Source organism: Theileria equi, chromosome 1, assembly GCF_000342415.1.
Source record: "Theileria equi strain WA chromosome 1, complete sequence".
Taxonomy (NCBI): domain Eukaryota; phylum Apicomplexa; class Aconoidasida; order Piroplasmida; family Theileriidae; genus Theileria; species Theileria equi.
This window is the reverse complement of record NC_021366.1, coordinates 3,154,325-3,175,443: the sequence shown is the minus strand read 5'-3', so window position 1 is coordinate 3,175,443 and position 21,119 is coordinate 3,154,325. Positions and strand designations below refer to the sequence as shown.

Genomic DNA, 21,119 nt, shown 5'->3' with positions numbered 1-21,119 from the left:
GGAGGAATCTTCTACACCCCGGCCGCCGACATAATTTTTTTCCTTGGCAAGAAAATGTGTTATACCACAAATTACCTTAATGTATAGCTACTGTGTGACCGCTGCTCCAAGCGGTGCTACGATAAACGCCATAAAATGCAAACTCGTCAAAAATTCGGAGACGGAATACTTGGTTTGCTTAAAGAGGCACTCAATTGACGTCTATTCTATAAAATCTACTGTGAGTTCGAGTGAAACCACAAATGTGTCGGACTCTAGGCCAGTTTTAACGGCAACGCTAAAGGCAAATAGTACATTTGTAGCATTCTTGGAATACAGACCTCCAAACTCAAACCAGTCGTGCATACTGGTTCTTACCAGCAATTATATCTTGAAATTGCTAGCGTATGACGATGAAAACGCCAAGTTTGTCTCTAAAACGGTCGCCTCTTTACAGGTATGTTCACTTGTCTACACATTGAAATACACCCCTGTAATACAGGAGCCGGCTTGTAACAAGATACAAAGTAGTGTTTTACTAAAGGTTGATAGAGGTTACAATGTAATCATTTTTTACGGATTAAGAAGGATAATAAAGTGTATAGTCCTCAACAAGGCTGATTATTTTGATTTTTCCGATGTAATAACATTGAGAACTAATGACAGTATATTGCTGGATATAGAATTTATTGATACCGATTTCAAACCACAGCCTCAATCTTTGTCTGATGAGTATATGGATCATGCTAAATCTTCCAGTCAACAACAACAGGTGGGAACACCTGATAGCAAAAGACGTGGAAATACACCAAAAAAGATGTTTTTAGAATGTAAAATTATTGTACTGGGACAAAATAGAAACACTGATTCCGTTCGACCCGCGCGTTGGTTATATGGCATGCAACTATTTTTTGAGATTGAAGAAACTGTAAATTATCGGATTTTTAATTCATATGGTCATGTGCCTATGTTTGGGGAACCAATGTATTTGGAGAATCCATATAACAAGTTTTTGCCACTTCATTTAAATGAAACGGCGAAATCTACTGACTCTGTTCTGCTTCTTGGCGCTGGTTCAGTTGGATTTTTTGCCTTTAACGATCCAAAGTCCATCAAGGATTTTGTCTCTGACTTTTCTATGAGTGAAATAACCGGATATTGTCAGATTGAACATAGTAAATTCGTTTTAAGTGACGATAACGGGAATATACATCTTATGGAGCTGGTTTTGTCAAGTAAACCCGCAAACACGGGATTAAAACGCAGAATACGACCAATAAATAGCAACAACAACTGTGATATGCATGCTCACAGAGGAAGGACTATTGCCACAATATCAGACGTTATTATAACTCGCCTTTATAACTGCGATATTCCATCATCCATTATAAATATAGGTAACAACACTATATTCTCTACCAGTAAAGTTGGGAATACCTGCACATTTAGGATAGATTTTGGTAATAAACCATCAATTTGTTCGGATTCCTTCAAAATTGAGGAATTTAATGTTTATAAAACGTGGAACCAAACAAACTTGGGACCAATAGCAGATTTCACATATGGAGAGGAAAATAGTCATGGAAACAAATCTGTTTTGGCTTGCTGTGGCATGGGATCTGCAGGTAAATTTTGTAGTATAACTCTTGGTGTAGGTATAGATACAATTTGTTCCAATACTATTTTAGGTATATCTAATTTGTTTTCAGTCTCATCTGGTGGTTCTAAAACTGACTCTAATGAATCTATTTTATGTTGCTCATTCTATAGGAATACCCAATTTTATTCAGTGAATTTTGTCTCCATGAACAATACACAAGGAAATATCAATTCTAGTCTGCTGGATATCAATGAACCAAACGTTGGATATGTTAATAAAATGGTGATGGATGGATCTACATTTAGAGAAGATGAACGTACTATTTTACTTTCCAATATTGACAAGGATAAAATAGTTCAAATTACCACATCATCCATAATAATTTTATCATCAAACCCAAAGTTGAACAGAATCGCATACAAGACTGTTGAGGAAATAATGACCGAAATAGATGAAGGATCCGAAGAAAGAAACAGGATAGTTCATGCATGCCTATGTGGGTCCTATATTTTTATTATTCTTTCCAATCATTGGGCTGCCATATTAGATGGAAAAAAGCTGGAAATGGTAAATGTTGAACCACTTTCCATTAACATTTCATCCGTGGCTTACATATCACACGTGAAAAATTCTGCAGAGTTTTTAGCATTATCTACATGGGAAAAGTCATCAATTCTCATTTTATCCTTCCCTAACTTGGATATTGTTCGCAGGATTAAAATAGAATGTACCTTTGGTATATACATAAAATCTATGAAGTTTGGTGCAACCAACAACAATTTATTTTTTTTCGTTAGCCTCTCAGATGGACAACTAATGGTATATAAAGTTCAAATGTCCAGAAATATAACTAATGCAGTATCAAAAGGGAAATCAGATGTATTCAAAAATGACGTTGAAATAGATTTTATTTTGGATAGCACTATGCATCTTAGTAACACTTGTACGAAGCTTGAATTTTTAAATCTATCAAATAACTACATCCATGAACAAACATGTAATCTAGATTGCAATAATATTATTGCTATTGGAAAGCAGTCTACCGCAATCTTTTCCAAGAGGGATAAAGTTGAATTTGCAAAAGTCAACATATCGCATGTGTCTTGTTTGTGTACTATTCCAACACAAAGGACCTCTTCAGAATTTAATTCTGTTTTAATCGCTTATTATAGCTATCCAAGTTTGGTAATTGGCAAATTAGACCCAATTGAACAATTTCATGTTCAAAATATAATTTCAGGAAGGACTTTTGATAAGGTATGCTACCATGTGCCATCCAAAGTTGCAGTTGTTGGTTGTCCACCGGAACTTTCAGCAACAACTTCTGATTCAGTTCCGGGTCTGAATGATATAGATGATAACAATCCTCCCTTTATGTGCCTAGATGGTTCTGAAAGTGAAAAGGTCAATTCATTAAAACTTCCAGCCCTTGCACTCTTCATAAATGTATCATCTAAAGAGGTAATTTATAATTTGAATCTTCCTAGAGAACATTTGGTATCGAGTTTGCATACAATGTCATTCGACGGCACAAATGAGGTAATATTAATAGGCACTTCTAAAGTTGATGAATCTCATGATGCACCCACAGAAGGATTTCTTTATATTGTTGATATATCCAGCCATAGTGAGGATAGATTGGTGATGACTATACAGCGAACGACAAAGCCATTCGCGGGTGGTGTTGTAGAAATTACGTCATGTGGACAGAATCCTGTAATAGCTGTAAATAATGTAGTTTTGGCCCTAAGTTTGTGTTCTAATATAGGCGTACGTAATGAGAAGGATCGATATGACTTGGAATACTTGTATGCCTGTGATGATATAATTGACTCTAGACAATGTTTGGTTGTCGAAGCAAAGTACACTTCTAACACATATGTTGTCTCTTTAGATTCTTGCGAAAATAATATAATAGTTGGAGATTTGATGACTTCAGCTAAACTTTTGAGATTCAAGGACAATTGTTTTTATGAACTCTGCAGAGATTTCAACTCAATCTGGTGTACGGCTGTTGCATCTATAGATAAAAATACCTCAATAGTATCAGATGACTCTGGGAATTTTTCGATATTTTCAAAGAATGAAACTCCAACCAACGATGCACAATCTGCAAAGTTTCAGGTGATGGGTTTATTTCACCATGGGGAAATAATCAATAAAATTGTTGAACATGTGAGTAAGGAGTGTAAATATGAAAGGAAAAAGTCTCTTATAAAGCTTGGAGGGGTCGCTTCCAGCTGTAAAAGGAACTTTTGCTGCCTTTCTACGGCTGATACATGTCCAATGGATCCAACTAATGGATCAAAAAGTACGAATATTCACAAAGATGCAGCTCCGACAAGATATAGATTTGATAAAACTTATCTATGTGCAACAAGCTCCGGTAGCATTTTGAAAATGTCAACTTTCAAGGACATGGACGCATTCTTAAGACTCGCTTTGCTGGAAGAGGCAATAATTGGAATCCAATCAGATGCTGGCAACATTCCAAACAGCAAGTGGAGAAACTTTCAAAACTCACACACCAACATACAAACTAGGGGATTCATAGATGGCGACACAGTCGAAAGCTTTCTGCATCTTCCCATGGACCTGAAAAGAAGAGTGCTTGAAAAACTGCAAGAATCATCCAAAGACATTCAAGGAGACTTTGACTCGATAGAAACTCTGACACTTGAAATAGAACAAATACAACGAGTTAGATGAACAAATTAATGTTATATATATCTATTAGAGTTGACCGCAATCAACAATCTTGACTTCCTTCAATGTCTTTCCACTTGAAGTTCCAGCAGCCTCCATCTTCTTGACAACGTCCATACCGGAAACTACTTCGCCAAAGACAACGTGCTTTCCGTCCAACCATGGGCATGGAACGGTAGTAATAAAAAATTGAGATCCATTGGTGTTTGGACCAGCGTTGGCCATGGACAAGAGTCCTGGTTTGGTGTGCTTGACGTTAAAGTTCTCATCTTGGAACTTGTCACCGTAAATGCTGAGTCCACCAGTACCGTTGTGGCGAGTGATATCACCACCTTGGCACATGAATTGGGGAATAATACGGTGGAAAATTGAGTTCTTGTAATGCAAGTTGACGGATGGGTGTTTATGTTCTCCGGTGGCCAGCTTGCGGAAATTCTCAGCAGTCTTTGGTACGATGTCGCTATAGAGCTGAAGAAGGAATGTATACGGAAGATATATTGTTTAGTTTGTTATAAATTTGCACATGTTCGATTACGCTCCGCAAACGAACAAAATGCAGTAAAAACCAAACGAACCTCGAATTCGACGCGTCCAGCGCCAACTCCGCCGATGGAAATATCAAAGAATACACGTGGTCTGACCATTTTTTCGCCTAGAGTAGAAAATAATACTTGGCTTCTCGAATGTAAAGGAGAGAAAGTGACAGCCTGCAGGATCTGATTGTGTGGTGACTTAAAGGCTCTTGCAAGGGATATGATATGAGGCAAATAAAACAAGAGCCTATTGAATCTATTCGGAAACATGTGAATGTATTTGAAAGCGTAAAATGCAAATGACGTACTAGCGCAGGCCGATGAAAGTTGGTGGAATCCAAAACGGCGTCAACGAGTAAAAAGACCTGCCGACCAGATGGGGCTTAACAGTAGAAATTGTAGGTACACATTGAGTCTGCGAGTGTCACCGTATCCTCCTGTTTGAACCGCAAACAAGAATGTGTGTAACCGTCGGTTGGTAATAGTCTCTACATCCCCAGTTTAGCCACTCCTTGAGCATTAGCTTCCATATCTAGATAAATATGAAATTATACAATAGCAGCGTCGTACCGTAACGGAGCATAAGCGCCTAAAGTTCCACTGTGTAAGAGTTCACCCTCCACCTCGACCCCAAGCCACCCACAAGTCTTAGTATCTGCTTCTGCCATGGTTCTGGACTCTCTCAAAACTATCAACGGAAGCTCAGCAATATCTTGTGATACGATAGCTTCACGTCTGACTGAACGCCTAGAATCGCTCTCATTTGATGGGCCACTGGCAGAAGCGCTCCAAAATGGCCATTTTTACAAGAGCAACAATGTAGGTAGCCCTCATTGCAGTCTCGAAATTGAGGTTCGTTTAGGCTTTATACAGGATTCTAGGAGTGATCTGCGTTTCAGGCTACCACTGTTATCTGATACGCTTCTCTCTAATCATGCTCCTGTTAGATTTGTTCCAGGGGTATCAGAAGCCCAGTATAAACATGCTAAATCACTCCTGACTGAGTTGTCTGGCGCGGAGAACCTAAAGGGGAACGAATGGACCGTTCGGAATAACGAGTGTACTCTAAACAGGTTCTTTGACATTCCAGGGTTCGATCAACCAATTAGAATTAGCACTAGTGTCGACTCTAAGGATGGTAGAAGTCTAAATAACAACTCTAGAGAAGCGATACGAAAGGTAAAACTATTAAGTTGGAACGTGAGCTCTAAAACTGCTTATGAAATTGATAATTTACAAGAGGAAGAAGAACAAGAGTACACTGATAATACCTTGGATTACAGGATAGCTGTTAATCTAGAATATGATGTTTCTCTAACAACGCTTCCAACCACAGCGCATGCAAAATATTGCAGAAGGAAAAAGAGAGACAGCTTCGCACACAACTCAGCCGGCATTAGATTTGATCTCACCCAAACTGAAGAGACTGGAGATACACAATTTTCTCAAAAGCAAGGCCAATCATACGAAATTGAACTCGAACTTTCTGGAAATACCGTGATAGGCATACTCACCAATGAAAAGCTATCGCCAAATGACCGTTTGCTCAAACTTAAATATTATTGTTCTGGGCTTGTTAGAACTACAAGATATATAAGAGACTATATTACAACAAGGGGTGATGACGTGTTATCTGGAAATACAAATGTGAATTCTTTTCACAACAAGCTCGGACTTGCCGACTTGAGATTCGCGGTGCAAAGCGATGAATCAGCGGATCGGTACAAAACATTTGTATCTCCCCAACTACCTCTCATTGGAGATTATTTATTCCGTACAGTCGCGTACGATCAGGAGAAGGATCCTAAGCTATCACATAATTTGGAATCTTATAAGGAAAAGATTGAGGAAATACCTGGACCATTTGTAGTAAAAGTTGACTCAACAGGTCATAAATATGTCACCAAAGCAGAGAGATAAGCACATAAATCTGCATTAAAATTAATTATTGTAAAGCTGCTTTATATTACTACATACAGTTTGCATATCTTTGCGTATTTTCGCACACTCTTGCTCAAGAGTAAAGTGTCTTCTGCGTTCGAGAGCAGTTGATTCTACACCTAATTTACAACGTACCATTTCCGATTCCAATTTATCCTTTTCTAATTGCAACTTTGTCAATTCACGCTCCAGGGCATCAATTTTTTCCTGGGTTTCTGCATCAGGACCATCAAACATTGTTGGAGCAAACAAGTCCCTTTTCTTGTACTCGCACTTACCACATTGTTCTTCGTGCGGTCGTTCTTGCATGTCCTCAAGGGGCTCTGTGTTGTGCCTTTTAACAATGTTTTGATGCACATAACCTCTTGCCTTCATTTCACACTTTAAGCTATTAAGTTGGCATTTTGTAGCAAATAATTCGTTTTGGTACTCTTTAGAATTATTCTTTTCGCTAGCCAATTGCTTCTCCAAGGTTGAATTTTCTCTAGTAAGCAAATCATTGTCAGTTTTCAGAGTTTCAATTTGCAAGTTTAGAGAGGCAACCTTTTGTTCCATAGTCGCCAATTCACGTCTCTTGTCGGATAATGCCAACTCAGTCTGTGTGGCTCTAAGAGTTTCTTCTAAACTCAAGACCTTTTCACGCAGAGAAACAATTGTGGTAGATTCGGAAATTTCCTTGGAACGAATCCTAGACTGAAGCGTTAGCGCCTCTTTGGTCATGTCAGATAATTCACGTTCAATTTTCTTGGTGCGATTAATTAACGATTCCTTTTCGTTTGAAAGGCAACTGTTTGTCATTACTAGTGCCTCATATTTGACTTTGAGGTCTTTGTATTCCTCATTCAACTCTTTGTAAGAAGCATTGAGAGAAGAAACATCCTTGCTAGCACTCGAAAATTTGCTACTTTCTAATTCCAACTTTGCATAAAGGTCAGTTATATCGGATTGAAGACTCAAAATTCTCTGGGTTTTTGCATGTAGTTCCTTCTCCATCAAAGTATGACTGCTTTTAAGCGTTGTGATTGTATTTTCACGATTGGCCAACTCTCCATTTAGGTGAATCACCTGGGAGTTTTTGGTATCAACTTCAGTGCGAAGGTTGTCATAGGATTTTTGCAAACTGGCCAAGCTACCACTTACCAAGGATAGACTTTTCCTTGTTTCAATTTCATTGCAAGCCCACCTACCCTTTTCCAAATGCAGCTCCTGTAATTCTGTATATATTTGCTCATTTGATTCATGCATTTCTCTCTTTGCAATTGCCAATTTTGACGCAAGTTGTTTGTTGTATTCATCCTGCAAGCGTAAACTCTCGAGATGCATTTTATACTCTGCATCCGTGACAAACTTGTCAAGCACATTGGCGTGTATTGCAATGCTTGTAGTAGGAGGTAGTGCTTTAGAAACAGATTCATTGTCCAAACATCTTGAACGATCGTATGATGACAGACCAAGTCTATGGCTATTCGAAACAGGATTGGCACGGATGCTTGACTGATTGATCTTCTTGAGTCTACTTCCTTGTTTTACTGATTCGGTAGATACTTTCTTGATCCCATAAAAGGCATAGAGCTCGTCAGTCTCCTTTATGGTCGAGTTTAGCCTATCGCTAATGACCTTTAGAATATCTTCCTGCATTGTACTGAAAAATATATGTTAATTGGCTCTAAAGCCTTCCATTCGTACACATTTCCAATTTTCTGCTACTTGATCGCACACATTTGGATGAAAATCACCAAATGTACAATAATTTTGACAATAAAACAGCTCCTTGGTGAAATTTTACTGACAGGGTCTCCAAAGGCGAGATCCGAAATCGTATCCCCCATAGGTGCACATGTAAACACAAATATCTAGGTGTGTAGACGAAAACTTTGCACGTTTAAACAAACGATCCCTGTTTTACACCCCAAAGATACCAATAGAGCAAAACTCCGAGCTGTAGTTTTCGCATAAATGGCAAGAGTAAACGTACAGGTTGACCAGTGATACAGAATAAACACCAAAATAGAACATTTCCCACAACTCTGTTCTTCCGTATCTGTGCAGTATCATGTAAACATATGATAGGAACGTACTGATTCCATTTCAGTGAGGAGGAGAAGGGGAATCTGGCTCATCATTGCCCAAAAAACATATCCTGTCCAGCCCAAACCCAGAGGCACAGAAATTAGATATTCATGGAGCGCTGCAGAAAATACAAAGACTACAATGTTTATGAAGCCCCAAGATAGTCCATAACTGTATAATGGCTTGCTAATATGGCGAACTATGAACTGGTGTATGGGTAGGTTCCATTTCCTCCAATACTCCGCGAAACATGAAGCGTTCCACCAGTCCTAAAAGCATGCATCGTAAATGTTTAGACTTACCCCGTAAAATTTGCGATCTCCAAACCTGGTAATTTCCGCCAGCAAATTACACCAATAGTGAAATAATACCACAAACATTATGAGCCAACAGTACAAAATTGGAATCGATAGTAAAAGCATCTATATGCATGTACATGTTAGCTTTCAAACGTACCCTGTCTATAATGTGGTATGCAACAGTAAAAAAATTGGCGGATTTAAATTCCTCCATGGTGAATGTGTTTGTTACCGTAACAACAATATATTGATCCGCAAGAATTCTGCAGCATTAATAATGTATATTTTAGACAAACTTTATGACTGCCAAAAAAAATGTGAATTCCAAAAAATTCTTTAATACGTCCATCCAATTTATACGAGGGGTCATTGGATAATAAAACTATTCAAGTATTTTACAAAGCAAAAAACTAACCTGAAAACAAACGGTAGGCATGATGATAAATCTATAAAATTCAAGCAATTGTATGCACAATGGATATGTAGATGCAATTTTTGCTTCCATCCGATTTTTGCAAACGTCCATTATATTATCCCCGTTACTAGACAATTGAGATTTATAAAATATCCAACTCACCAGACGGACTTTCTATAATCGTAACAAACATGATGAAACGAATACATTTTAAGTGCCCATAGAATAGATGTGGCCAGCGTTAATGCGGAGAGAGCTATATGTTATGAATATAAACAACGCAAACTTACATGGTTCGGTCTTATATTGTACAACAGTTAGATAAGGATAAAACAGCACTATGCAAAGGTTGAGTCCTTGAAGTAATACCACAGGTATAGTCAATGGTGTAGTAGATAGAGGGGCTATAAATCGTTCAATTGCCCATGCAAATATGATACAAATGTGTGTCTTTACAGTACATCTTAAAAGAGGCCAATCTTCATACATCTCCGTAAAACCCCTAGGAATTTCCATAAGCAGTCCATATTTACGAAAATTGTAAACAACCATTCTAAAATTTATCACGACCAGAATTACAAAAACTAAATTCACAAAGCCTTTGAGATCTAAATCCTTTGCATCTGTTGATAGCAGACTTTTACGGCACTCTGTATGTAGAATTTCATGTAGAGGCCTATACAATGACATTTCTAAAAGATAACCTTACCTTCCGCGATGGCGATTTCTTGTAGGTTCTACCCTTTGACTATAAATGTCACATTCGAACAAATACCGATTCGGGGCACTGTTAGACCTTCGTTTGTTTACTCGAACTGGCTGGTTTAATAGGCTAATGTACTTCCTAGGAGAATTATCGCGGAGAGTGGACCTGCCGGTTTCAATTCTCTCACTTGAAAGGGTCTTATCTGTGTCATGTTCCACAACAGAAAAGGTTTTCTTAGGCTGAGAACTAAATACACTACTAAATGACCTATAAAAGTTCCTCCAGGCTCTATTTCTGAGCCTTTCTGGTTTTTCAGATCTTCTTCTCATATTTTATACCATAGCTGCAAAACAGTACCACATATTCATTTCTCTAAAGATACTCTAAAAAAATTAAGCTTAGACTGAGCAATAAAATAGAATGTGTGAGGATTTATCGTTCATTCAATTCAAAATTCACTAACATTACATTTAACGCAATTTCTGCGAAAACTCTCTACAACATCGGACAAATTGTTTAAAAATATAAAATACTATAGATATATATGTATATATGATGTATAATGTTACAGGAAATTTTAATGCTGCATGGCGAATGTGTGAACATGCCCTAAGATATCATGTGTCCCACAACGTCCCAAAAAGTTTGCTTTATGATGTCGCAATGTAGAATCTTGATCCCTAGATCGTTTGTTATATCACAAAGCTTGCTTTCTAGCTGGTCTAGCTCATGTCTATCGATCATCAGAGATATAGGAGGATTCGAGCTACTGACTATAGTCGCCTGGACATTCTCGTCCATCTTATCTGGATCATTAAAATCAAGTACCACTCCATCTTCAACTCTTACCAAGGTTGTACCCTTCCTGAAGCATGTATTTAGATGGTGTTTGAAGTGCAAACTTGAATGAATTTGGTAGTGAGTTGTAGTTGATTCCACAAGTGCTAAAGAGGTATTCATTCTTTTCCATCTTTTGTGTACCCTACAAGATGTTTAAAATTGTTAGTTAATTCACCTTTAGCCAAGTATAGGCTTCATCATGCGTTTTACCATTCAAAACCAGGGACCAGAAACACGTATTGTACTGGTTATTAATGTGACCTAAATGGCATAATATGAACACTGAAAACAAACAGTCGGCGTGTCTCCAAGAGAAATAGTCGACTACACTGCGATAGCTAGGATAGACAATCGTTCGTCCATCAAACGAAGGGATGGATAGCATTGGCTGATCCGGGAAAAAATCCTTCCAGTAGTAACAATAGGCTGATGAAAAGAGAGAAACTATGCTGGATAAAATCTTCCTGTTAATTTGTTGTAAATACACGAACCTAAACAAACTGTTGACGTCTATTATACATTCTGGAGTTCTTCTTGAGCAAAAAGCTGTAATGTTTGAATCTTGAGATTTAAAAATGTACCTATATTCATCTGAGTGGCCATAAGCCAACAAAATATCGCCGAACTTGGACATAACATGGCAAGCGGCCGCGTTAATCAAGGATAACGCTCTGGGCTCGTTAGGTTTCCTAAAATTGTGTCGATCACTGAAATTTTTGAAGGAACGCCCATCAACTCTAATCACAGTCCAGCAGTCAAAGAGTAAATGAGGGTCTTCCTCAAAATTCTTGACATAACTGAAGCGAGTATTTGCCATTGTCGTCTATACGAATGAGTGTCGTAGCAACATGCTGAATACGTATTACTAAAAGATATAAAATATTAAAGCAGTTTATACACCACCAGATAGGTATTGTTCTATTAGACAAAAATGGGATCCTGTCCCCTCTGTTCGAATTCCCTTTCGACTCTATCACCCAATCTCTTGCGGAGCAAGGGATCCGCGTATATTCCAAGCTTCTCCCTATTCTTAACCACGATTGGGACGGTGAGAAACTTACCCGAAGAGTATTTGATAAGACTGAATCCCAGTCAAATCGAGCGTGTTTTCCCGGGGAAAACTTGGGTTGTAGAACCATAGCGTTAAAGAGTAAGGGTAGATCCGTTACAAATGCTAAATGTGCAAAAAGTTCCACAGCATCGGTATTCATGTAGTCCAAAGTCAATCGTTTCACATGACCGGATCTACAAGAAAACCTTTCATTGAATGCTCCACTATATAAATCAAAATGAAAGAGTGCCAAAAGCTGTTGGAAAATCTCTGAAATTTGTGTGATAAACTTTAGCAAATAAATTCCATTTATTCTGCATTTCATTGCCAACGAGTAGACTTTTCTACTCTCCCATACATTTGAAAACCCCTGCTCAAATCTGGTCTTTGAAACCAAGACATTCATCACCGCAGCGTAGAGAGACGGATACGACAACATTGCGATACTTTGGCAAAGAGAGTCATGAACCGCAGAGTTGAATTTCGCATTTTCAGATATGAGCTTGATGAATGAAAAGAGCCCCTTTGTCCTTCTCAAGAGTCTAGCGTGGGTGGTCAGTATGAATTCATCATCACGAGAGCCATCAAAAAACGAGATAGTTTGGTCCAAAAGAGTGGCATAACTGTCATCAGATTCTGCAAGACTTCCAGAACCAACTGCATTATAATCTGATAAACCTCCTAACACTGGTGTGGCATCAGGTCCGAGGTTTTGACCTAAATGAATGTTTAAGGTCGATTGGAAATTACCTGCATGAAGCCGAGAGTTCCCTAATGGAGCTGCCGATGCCAAGCACTTGTTCAGGTGCTTAATTAGGAACTACAGGTGAGATTGTAAAAATGTGTGATAAGAATTTACCTTCATGGCAAGTTGCAGAGCACTGACACCATTGTCATCCTCAAAGAGGGGATCTGCTCCTCTTCTGAGCTCATCTGATGCAGCTAAAAGGTCATTCTTATATAAATGGTAGTGTAGTGGCCAAATGTGTTTGAACGCACCATTTTCGGTGCAATCATCGGCCTTCCATAGGTATGTCATATCACAAAAAATAAACTACTCGATATTGTTGTGGCTGGCTAGTCAAAAGCTGTGAATATACAAATAAATGATTTTAATTTGCACCTAATGGCACCCAGGGGTTCACTGGGTGGTCGCTTGTAGACAGCGTCCAAGGCAATTTTTGTAATTCTCTCCTTCTTGGAAATGTAGAACATCCACACATCTCTTACATAGAATGTCATATTCTTTTCCGTTTATTCCCTTCAGATTGCTCAAGTGTGTGCCTGTTCTACTCCACCTCTACACATGTTCATTCTTGGACGCCTTTGACATTGATGTCGTTAAACGAGACTATGCTACCGTAGAATCCAACTTAGAACGGCTGCAGGAGTCCGCAAACATATCATTATCGAACTTGATGCACGTTAACAATGCTCTCTGTTTAGGTAAGTGGCAACTTTATACACTAACTATACTCGCAGATAAAAGCATTTTGCTGCCTAACAACAAAGTCGATGGCCTAGTTGGCTATTGGACGTTTGACAGGTTACATCCAATTGATGAAAGTGGAAATGGAAATCATATAAACACACAAGTCACTTACGGTCCACCCTCAAACGGCCATGGATCCAGTCTCTTGTTTGGTAGTGACACATCTTATAACATTAAAGCCAGCAAGAGCTTGGATTTGGGTTCCTTTACCTTGGCGTTTTGGATATACCTGACTGGTGACTATTCATCGCATTTCAGAATGTTGATATCTCGAAACGGACACACATCGCAATCACCGACTATATTGCTATATCCTTACGATAACCGGCTCTCTGTGCGAGTAGAAACAACGGTTGGAAATGTAGAAGGACTTTCATCGAATTCCTCTATTCCACAACGTCGCTGGACTCACATTTCGGTAGTGGCTAAAGAAGACTCCCTTAAGCTATATGTAAATGGAATGTTAGATAACTCCATAGGACTAAATGGGAAATTGGTGAAAAGTTCTGGTGATATAACACTAGGGAGAAAATTTAAACATCCTGGACTAAAGGTAGGTTGTTGATTTAATTATACACAAGTTTAGGGATACATGGATGAACTACGCATCTACAATTATCCGATGGGAACTCATGAAATAGCATCTTTTGCATCCAATAGTCTGACTGGATTTGATAGCCCCTATAGAGTGCAACTTGGATCTACATCATGCGAATATAAAGATGCTAATGCCAATGGATTCTGCCCATCCGGATATAAAATATGCTCCCTGGACCAATTGTATATTTCAGGAGCTCATATCGCACGTGTTAATGGATGGATGCATTCGAGTAATCAAATATGGCACAAGGACCTGACTAATATAGACGATACATATCGTGTAGCATTATGCTGTTCCTAAAATTTAAACCTTACATTTCTATAGTTTTGTACAAGGGAATTTGTCTCCCACAAAAATGTATACAAGACTTTTTTATTCCAGGGGGTATACCTCGGGAAGTCTTGGTATGATTAAAATTGCGATCACGTGCATTTATACCCAATAGTTGATTTTGCAATATTCTAATTGGTTTTTCCCACCTCACAAGCTTTAGCTTATTGAGCTAAAATACATCTATAGATTATAAGAAAACATACCCCGGCTTTGATAGAGTCGCGTTCCATTATGTTGACATTATCTTCAAAGCAAAAAAATGTGATTTCAAGCCTATATGAAACATCAATAAATGCGCAGCTAAATGTCGGAATTGTGTCCTTTGGTATAAATGAGGTTATCGTGCTAGTTGTTTTCCCTAGGGTAATCAGTTGATTAGTTATAACATGGTGTCTTCGGGGAGTCGCGTCCATTAGTACATCTGTTCTAACAAAGCTAATATCAACTTTCAGGCAATGCCGTTTAGACTCCGAAAAGTCAAACCTGAGCTCAAACCATGAATTTGTGGTAAAATCCATATCTTCGGAATCTTCAATTCGACTGAATCCAGATATATGACACACGCAAAGTTTATTTCCTTCACAAGAAAATTTTAGCGCTTCTGAATAATTCGCTATGATTATAGTTAAAAATACCTTCGCCTTCTACTCTGTTCCTTTCCTTAAAGGAACATGATACAAGAGATTTCATCGTTTCCAAAGACGTATCATACAAACAACATGTCTTCACCTCAAGCTTCTCGAGAAACATATTCAATGCTTCATCAATATTCTCCGCTGAAGCACTGTCACCTTTACCATATAACTCTGGATTTAAAATATCACCAAACCATTCCTTCAGCTTTTCTATACGGTGAATATCACCTGTTTTTGCTAAATTCGTAAAGTCAGCAACAATGCTATTAAAGCAGTGCAGTACGTTAATATATGCTATTCCATCTAAATTTTCTAAGTCAGAAATTGAATCCCATAGTACTAAGAATGTGTTTAAATCACGATATAGCTGAATGCTCAATTCTTTTGGTTCACTTAAATCTTCTTCCGATTCTAAAAGGTTTACTAGGCTGGATTCATAATTGAATAGCATGTTATCCGTTCCATAGTTGTTAGATATTATGCTCTTGCAATCTCTATAAAAATCCCTGGTGGATTCACCAATCTTTGGTAGTATGGGATAGTACTTTATATCCAGAATTGGAAAATCTGTGGACATTATAATCGTCATTGCAAACTTACCATGGTAAATAGAACCTAAAACAACGAATTCCAACCTTTCTGAAATGCTATATTGATGTTTGGGGTCAGATGAATTGCGATATTGTACAGTAACGTAAACGTAATAATTGATTCTGAAGTATGATAAACTTTAGGTATTAAACTAACGAGGCACTTGAGCCTTTGAGAGATGGAGGAATAAACGGAGGAATTTTGCATCGGTACTGATCTAAATGGTCTTATGGTAAATGTGTAAACTTACAGCTGAGCTCCTTGGATTGGCCGTTTATCTCTTTTCCTGTGCAAAATAGTACAGAGTCCGATGAATATATGAGAAAGACATTTTGGTTTTGCGATAATTTGCTACTCTCTTCCAGAAGAAATGGAAAGCGTAACGTAGTTTGAATTTTCGACTTTACCTTGGCTTTATCGTCGGCTATAAGGACGCCGTAGGTATTTATTGCAACAAAATCAACAGTAAATGTGGAATTCAATTTTGTTTCTACGTCATAAATGGGTATAAGCTTCACGAAGCAACAAAAAGGACCGCCGCTGACATGAAAAGAATCTGGGACAATGATTTCCAGTCTAAATTTACTATTTTTGTCCTTATCCCTTTCGACGCCCATTATACAAGACTTTATCAAGTACAAGGTGGGCTCCAAGATGCTCTTGGGGACTAGTGTGTAGACAAAAAATCACGTATACATAATATACCGGTTAAATGTTATTATATATTGGTGAATATCCTTCTAAACGTTTCACTCCGTTCTACAGCTTGAGGCAATGTACCGTAAAATTCGACCTTGCCATTCAAAACGACAACTTTATCTGCACGTTTAGCAATGTCTACCTTGTGCGTAACGATTAAAACTGTCCTTCCATGTTTAGCTAAATCTATTGTGGTGGAAATGAGCTCCTCAGAAAAGCCATCAAGTGCGGAAGTTGGCTCATCCAAGATGAGCAATGGTGTATCCTTCAAAATTGCTCTTGCCAAAGCTATTCTCTGCTTCTGTCCAGAAGATAGCATGACTCCATTTACACCTACTTGGGTATCATATGCCAAAGGAAGAGTGTCTATGAAATTGTTAATGTTACACAATTTCGAAACTTCCTGTACCCTCTCAAAGGAGACTTGTTCGTTTCCGTACATAATGTTCTCCTTAATGGACATTGAAAATAGTGTAGGTTCTTGAGGTACAACAGCGAAAACCTTTTGTCTTATCCACTTTGAGCTTAAGGATTGCATATCTACTCCATCCAAATATATAGTACCTGAAGTGGGTTGATATAAAGTTGTAAGCAACTTGGACAGGGTACTTTTCCCGGCACCACTTGGGCCAACAATCGCCACCAGTTTTCCCAAATCAAACTTTAAATTGATATTCTCCAAAACTGGCACATCTGGTCTAGATGCATATCTGAAGGAGACATCTCTCAGCTCAATTTCTCCATTTAAATGCTTCAAAACATCCTCATTTTCCTTTGCCTCTGGCAAATCATGTATATCGTATACTCTTTTCATTGAAATCGATGCCTTTGTGGTCTCAGTATAAATCTTTGAAAATCCCGTTGCACCAAGTCCCAACAAGACACCATACAAAACAAATGATGCTAATTTTCCCACAGATATTGTACCACTTCGCAGCTGTTTAGCTCCAAAATACAACATTACAAGAGAACAAAAGTTAAAACCTGCTAGAATTGCTCCCACTAATATTCCATCGGAATTATTAACTCTGTATGCCAACAAATCACAAGAATCTAGCCCTCCTGAAAAACGTTGAATTTCATAGTCTTCCTGTCCAAAATTCTTGACGTTTTCGATGCTGTTGAGTAACTCTTCAGCTTTTCCATTCACAGAGTCGATCATTTCCTTCTTTTGCAAACTTGCTTTCTTGACAATGCTAGAGTACTTTACTAAACAAATACCCATCACAGGTATACACAACATTGTAATAAATGTCAATGATGGAGATATACAAAATAATTGCAAGGCTCCTCCTATTGTAGAATTACAAGATCGCAAAAATTGTGAATAACTATTAATCATTACTTTGGGACCTTCTTCGCAGTCAACTAATAATCTTGACAATAGATAATTTGCAGCTGTAGTATGAAAAAAAGGAACCCCTTGTGAGATGAGCTTTTTGAACATCTTTTGTCTGCACCTTTTTTGAATCAAATAGATTGCATTATTTATGTGAGATACTCTAATCCATGAAGCAATACTACCGGTAATATACAACGGCAAAGAAGAGAATGAAAGCTTCTGAAATAAACTTGTTGGAAATACCCCTCCGGAGATTGACAAATGAGGGTTAATGTTCCAAACGGGAAATGGAAGTGTATACTGAGGACACCCCAAATCATCTTGACCGGCACCTGCCGAGTCTATCATAGCTCCAATCATTTTAGGATAAATCATATTGGTGACTGCGTTCACCACAAGTGCGCAACTGCCTACAGAGAGATAGTAGATTTCGTCCTTTTCTAATTCGTTCACAAACCGTCTTACAACCTCTTGTATTGAGAAATCTTTGCGAGTTGCGTCATCGACGTCTTCCTTGAACGGTACTGAGTTTGTATTACCCATTTTTAGCAAGACTTGGAATATCGGTTAAAGGGCAAGTGGCTGCATTCAAACTGGTACACATTAGAGCTTGTGGATTAGCGTATGAAGTAACCACTACAGTGTCCCTTACAATTAAGCTCAACTTAACAAACTATTGTACAAATAAACAACTTCATTGAGTGAGTAAAACGAGGCAAACAAAACGACCTTCCTAAAACATAAACGAGTGCTTAAATTTTGTGTGCGTGTTTTAAGCAGGTGTATACTATACAAAATCATAAATTAAGCAAAAGTGATTCGGAACGATCTCTTCCCCATTTGAGATCGCTGCCACAGCTCCCAAAGCTACTTTACCCGTGGGCCATAGTATGCATAAAGTAACACTTTGATTACTTTGCACTTTGGTAAATATTTTGTATGATATTTCCCTAAACTGGCAATCATAACCTGCCAGTCACCCAGTTGAGGTCTTTTACAAATTTGGGCCATCCGTTGCCATCGTTTGATATTCTCTGGGTATTATTTTCCTTGTAAGTTTTTGTGTCTCTTTTTCTCTGTCTTTGGACGTCCCTATGTACTGCAACCTCCAAGTTCCAGCTCATTTCTCTTGTAGGTCCTAAAGATGTCAAAGGCTGTTTACGCCAAGTTGTGGATGGCCACATCGCAGTATCATTTGAGGAGACAATACGGTTGGATGCAAGTCTGGTACGGTTTTACTCTGATTTTACGCTACTCTACAGGAAACGTCTGGCTCCATGGAGTGTCTTGTACGGAGCTGTAGGTTTGTGGATGTTCTTCCCCGCTCTCAGCTACGACGCCAAAAAGAAGGTGACATTTGGCCTCTGGAGTCCTCCAGATGTCGGCTACTACAAGTTCCAAGTCAAGCCCGAGGAATAAGTAGTTTCTCCCATGTATCATGCTATACTAGAGCAATAATGAGCTTTTAATCTGTTGTTATCTGTCTAGTCACTTTAAGCAGCCTTTTCAGCTCCAAACTGCGGCCCCATGTGTAACTCCTCGGATGAATGACCTTCCTTCCAGTCATTTTGGTTTAGAAGTCGTTGTGACTGTTGAAATGCGGTCTTTAATGTATACAATTGCCACACTGCGGCTGTGAATGTTCCCTTTCACACTACACACAAGACATGAAGTGGATTCTTTTAATATTATCGCAATGTCACACATTCTCTTGTTTATAGCGATAATATGTTGTAATATCGCATTACTATCATCCAGTCAAGCTGCTAGTGCCCAAAAGGTTACATTGGAAGACATCTTTGTGGATTCCTACAGAATAGGATCGGAACTTTCTGAAAAGGATGAAGAGAAAAAGAAGCTTGTGTCCAAAGCTGTTGAACGTGTATCCACCTCATTCGATGTGAATGGCTACAAGTGGTTTCTGGATAACTGTAAGTTTCAGGATGCACAAAAAATCCCCTTTTCAGTAATGAATCGCAAAACAAAGGAACGCTTTACGCAGGCATTGGTCCACCCAATGTTTAATAAGCCTCACGTATGCTAATAGTAAATGTGTAATGTTTTTTCAGTGTGACAGAGGCACTTGGACAGACTCTGTCAATGGGTCAATATCGCAAATTCCATTTCCTGGAGGTCCATACAGAAGCAGCGGCTATGACTTGTCAAAATGGTACTTTTAAATTTGCCAAAAATATACCAACAGGATGGCTAATCTATTCAAAACAGTAAGAACCCCCGCCTCGGCAAATCAACCCGGCATCGCAAATATGGCAATGCAAAGTTTTGATCAAGTAAAGGGAATTATACAGGCAGCAATTGCTATAGTAGTAGATGTGGTACCTCCCTCTATTCTAGGAACGTATGTCATACTCCTGAAAATAGAAATTTCATAGGCCATTACCTTGCTTACCAATGCTAACTGGTCGAAACTGTATCGGTTCTGTATTATATCCTATATCAGCTACAGATTTTGTTGTGGCAGATATTATAGATTCAACAATGAATGGAATAATTTCGGCCTTTCCAGCCAAATATGCAGCAAAGGTTGGTAGAACAAGCGATGTGCAGTATAAAATATGGTACGTTTCCTAATCATATCTCAGAGACTTTGCAGCGCAACCGCATATCTAGGAATGTACTGTGCAAGTTTATTTCCAATGTGTGCAACTGGAGCGGCACAGGTAACCCAGACGTTTCCTATTTGCTTTGTTCAATGTTTGGCTACTCTTGTAGCATGTCCTGGGTTTTGGATCGATGATATAATCGGTGCTTGTGGTGGAGACGTATCTGTCCCTCCATTCTGCTCATTTTCCCTATTCGTAAACCATCCAAGAATACCTCCTCAATACACCACATATGAAGCATCCAAGCTTTATCCAGAAGCATGTCCAAAATATGATAGTAAATTAGGTATGTTCACTAGGCTCAATATCATTTTACAGATATGCCTCTTGACCTTTACAAGGGTGAGGTTCCTCACTCTGCAATTGATGATGAAGCCAAAGAACATGTCTCTATTGCCAAGAACCTAGAAAAGGAGTTAGGGGAAAGCATGGGTGCAAGTCAACTAAAACCCTGTGATTGTGATGCGATTAAAACAATTTGCCAATTACACGTGCCATATCCAATACACGTACGTTTACTGGGCTCAATATCATTGTACAGATTTTACCTACTGCAACCGTTTCTGAAACACACTATCAAACACCAGAATATATAAGTGAAGATGAAAAACGATGTTGCATAGAATGTAAACCAATTTGGGAAGCGCTATACTCTGTATAGC

At 38.5% G+C, this 21,119-nt stretch overlaps 11 protein-coding genes across 11 annotated transcripts; 5 read left to right on the top strand and 6 right to left on the bottom strand.

Annotated features, from left to right (window-relative positions):
• Positions 1-79: 79 nt before the first annotated feature.
• On the top strand, positions 80-4,288 carry BEWA_032110 (hypothetical protein; the record flags this gene model as incomplete). The annotated part of the gene is made up of 2 exons (XM_004829967.1): positions 80-436; positions 482-4,288. The coding sequence occupies 2 exons, from the start codon at positions 80-82 to the stop codon at positions 4,286-4,288; spliced, it is 4,164 nt and encodes a 1,387-aa protein (XP_004830024.1).
• Positions 4,278-5,175, bottom strand: BEWA_032100 (cyclophilin 1, putative). Its single transcript, XM_004829966.1, has 2 exons — positions 4,861-5,175; positions 4,278-4,753 (listed from the first exon to the last, which is right to left on the bottom strand). Exons 1-2 carry the CDS (start codon positions 5,086-5,088, stop codon positions 4,313-4,315), a joined length of 669 nt encoding a protein of 222 aa, XP_004830023.1. The 5' UTR covers positions 5,089-5,175; the 3' UTR covers positions 4,278-4,312.
• A 286-nt stretch (positions 5,176-5,461) lies between these two features.
• Positions 5,462-6,738, top strand: BEWA_032090 (hypothetical protein; the record flags this gene model as incomplete). Its single annotated transcript, XM_004829965.1, has 1 exon — positions 5,462-6,738. The coding sequence occupies exon 1, from the start codon at positions 5,485-5,487 to the stop codon at positions 6,736-6,738; it is 1,254 nt and encodes a 417-aa protein (XP_004830022.1). The 5' UTR covers positions 5,462-5,484.
• A 21-nt stretch (positions 6,739-6,759) lies between these two features.
• Positions 6,760-10,578, bottom strand: BEWA_032080 (diacylglycerol O-acyltransferase, putative; the record flags this gene model as incomplete). The annotated part of the gene is made up of 10 exons (XM_004829964.1): positions 6,760-8,401; positions 8,652-8,800; positions 8,838-9,098; positions 9,132-9,251; positions 9,286-9,391; positions 9,425-9,510; positions 9,544-9,670; positions 9,706-9,799; positions 9,834-10,219; positions 10,253-10,578. The coding sequence occupies 10 exons, from the start codon at positions 10,576-10,578 to the stop codon at positions 6,760-6,762; spliced, it is 3,297 nt and encodes a 1,098-aa protein (XP_004830021.1).
• A 280-nt stretch (positions 10,579-10,858) lies between these two features.
• Positions 10,859-11,906, bottom strand: BEWA_032070 (hypothetical protein; the record flags this gene model as incomplete). Its single annotated transcript, XM_004829963.1, has 6 exons — positions 10,859-11,114; positions 11,152-11,231; positions 11,265-11,350; positions 11,384-11,553; positions 11,591-11,635; positions 11,671-11,906. The coding sequence occupies 6 exons, from the start codon at positions 11,904-11,906 to the stop codon at positions 10,859-10,861; spliced, it is 873 nt and encodes a 290-aa protein (XP_004830020.1).
• A 104-nt stretch (positions 11,907-12,010) lies between these two features.
• On the bottom strand, positions 12,011-13,179 carry BEWA_032060 (hypothetical protein; the record flags this gene model as incomplete). The annotated part of the gene is made up of 3 exons (XM_004829962.1): positions 12,011-12,118; positions 12,151-12,960; positions 13,000-13,179. 3 exons carry the CDS (start codon positions 13,177-13,179, stop codon positions 12,011-12,013), a joined length of 1,098 nt encoding a protein of 365 aa, XP_004830019.1.
• Positions 13,180-13,375: 196 nt separating this feature from the next.
• BEWA_032050 (hypothetical protein) lies at positions 13,376-14,533 on the top strand (the record flags this gene model as incomplete). The annotated part of the gene is made up of 2 exons (XM_004829961.1): positions 13,376-14,185; positions 14,219-14,533. The coding sequence occupies 2 exons, from the start codon at positions 13,376-13,378 to the stop codon at positions 14,531-14,533; spliced, it is 1,125 nt and encodes a 374-aa protein (XP_004830018.1).
• A 10-nt stretch (positions 14,534-14,543) lies between these two features.
• On the bottom strand, positions 14,544-16,409 carry BEWA_032040 (hypothetical protein; the record flags this gene model as incomplete). Its single annotated transcript, XM_004829960.1, has 6 exons — positions 14,544-14,735; positions 14,770-15,167; positions 15,202-15,768; positions 15,802-15,914; positions 15,949-16,009; positions 16,043-16,409. The coding sequence occupies 6 exons, from the start codon at positions 16,407-16,409 to the stop codon at positions 14,544-14,546; spliced, it is 1,698 nt and encodes a 565-aa protein (XP_004830017.1).
• Positions 16,410-16,510: 101 nt separating this feature from the next.
• On the bottom strand, positions 16,511-18,376 carry BEWA_032030 (ABC transporter, ATP-binding protein family member protein; the record flags this gene model as incomplete). The annotated part of the gene is made up of 1 exon (XM_004829959.1): positions 16,511-18,376. The coding sequence occupies one exon, from the start codon at positions 18,374-18,376 to the stop codon at positions 16,511-16,513; it is 1,866 nt and encodes a 621-aa protein (XP_004830016.1).
• A 601-nt stretch (positions 18,377-18,977) lies between these two features.
• Positions 18,978-19,252, top strand: BEWA_032020 (hypothetical protein; the record flags this gene model as incomplete). Its single annotated transcript, XM_004829958.1, has 2 exons — positions 18,978-19,060; positions 19,096-19,252. 2 exons carry the CDS (start codon positions 18,978-18,980, stop codon positions 19,250-19,252), a joined length of 240 nt encoding a protein of 79 aa, XP_004830015.1.
• Positions 19,253-19,529: 277 nt separating this feature from the next.
• BEWA_032010 (hypothetical protein) lies at positions 19,530-21,118 on the top strand (the record flags this gene model as incomplete). Its single annotated transcript, XM_004829957.1, has 8 exons — positions 19,530-19,764; positions 19,801-19,868; positions 19,903-20,003; positions 20,037-20,192; positions 20,227-20,412; positions 20,448-20,743; positions 20,776-20,966; positions 20,999-21,118. 8 exons carry the CDS (start codon positions 19,530-19,532, stop codon positions 21,116-21,118), a joined length of 1,353 nt encoding a protein of 450 aa, XP_004830014.1.
• Between the last annotated feature and the right edge of the window lies 1 nt (position 21,119).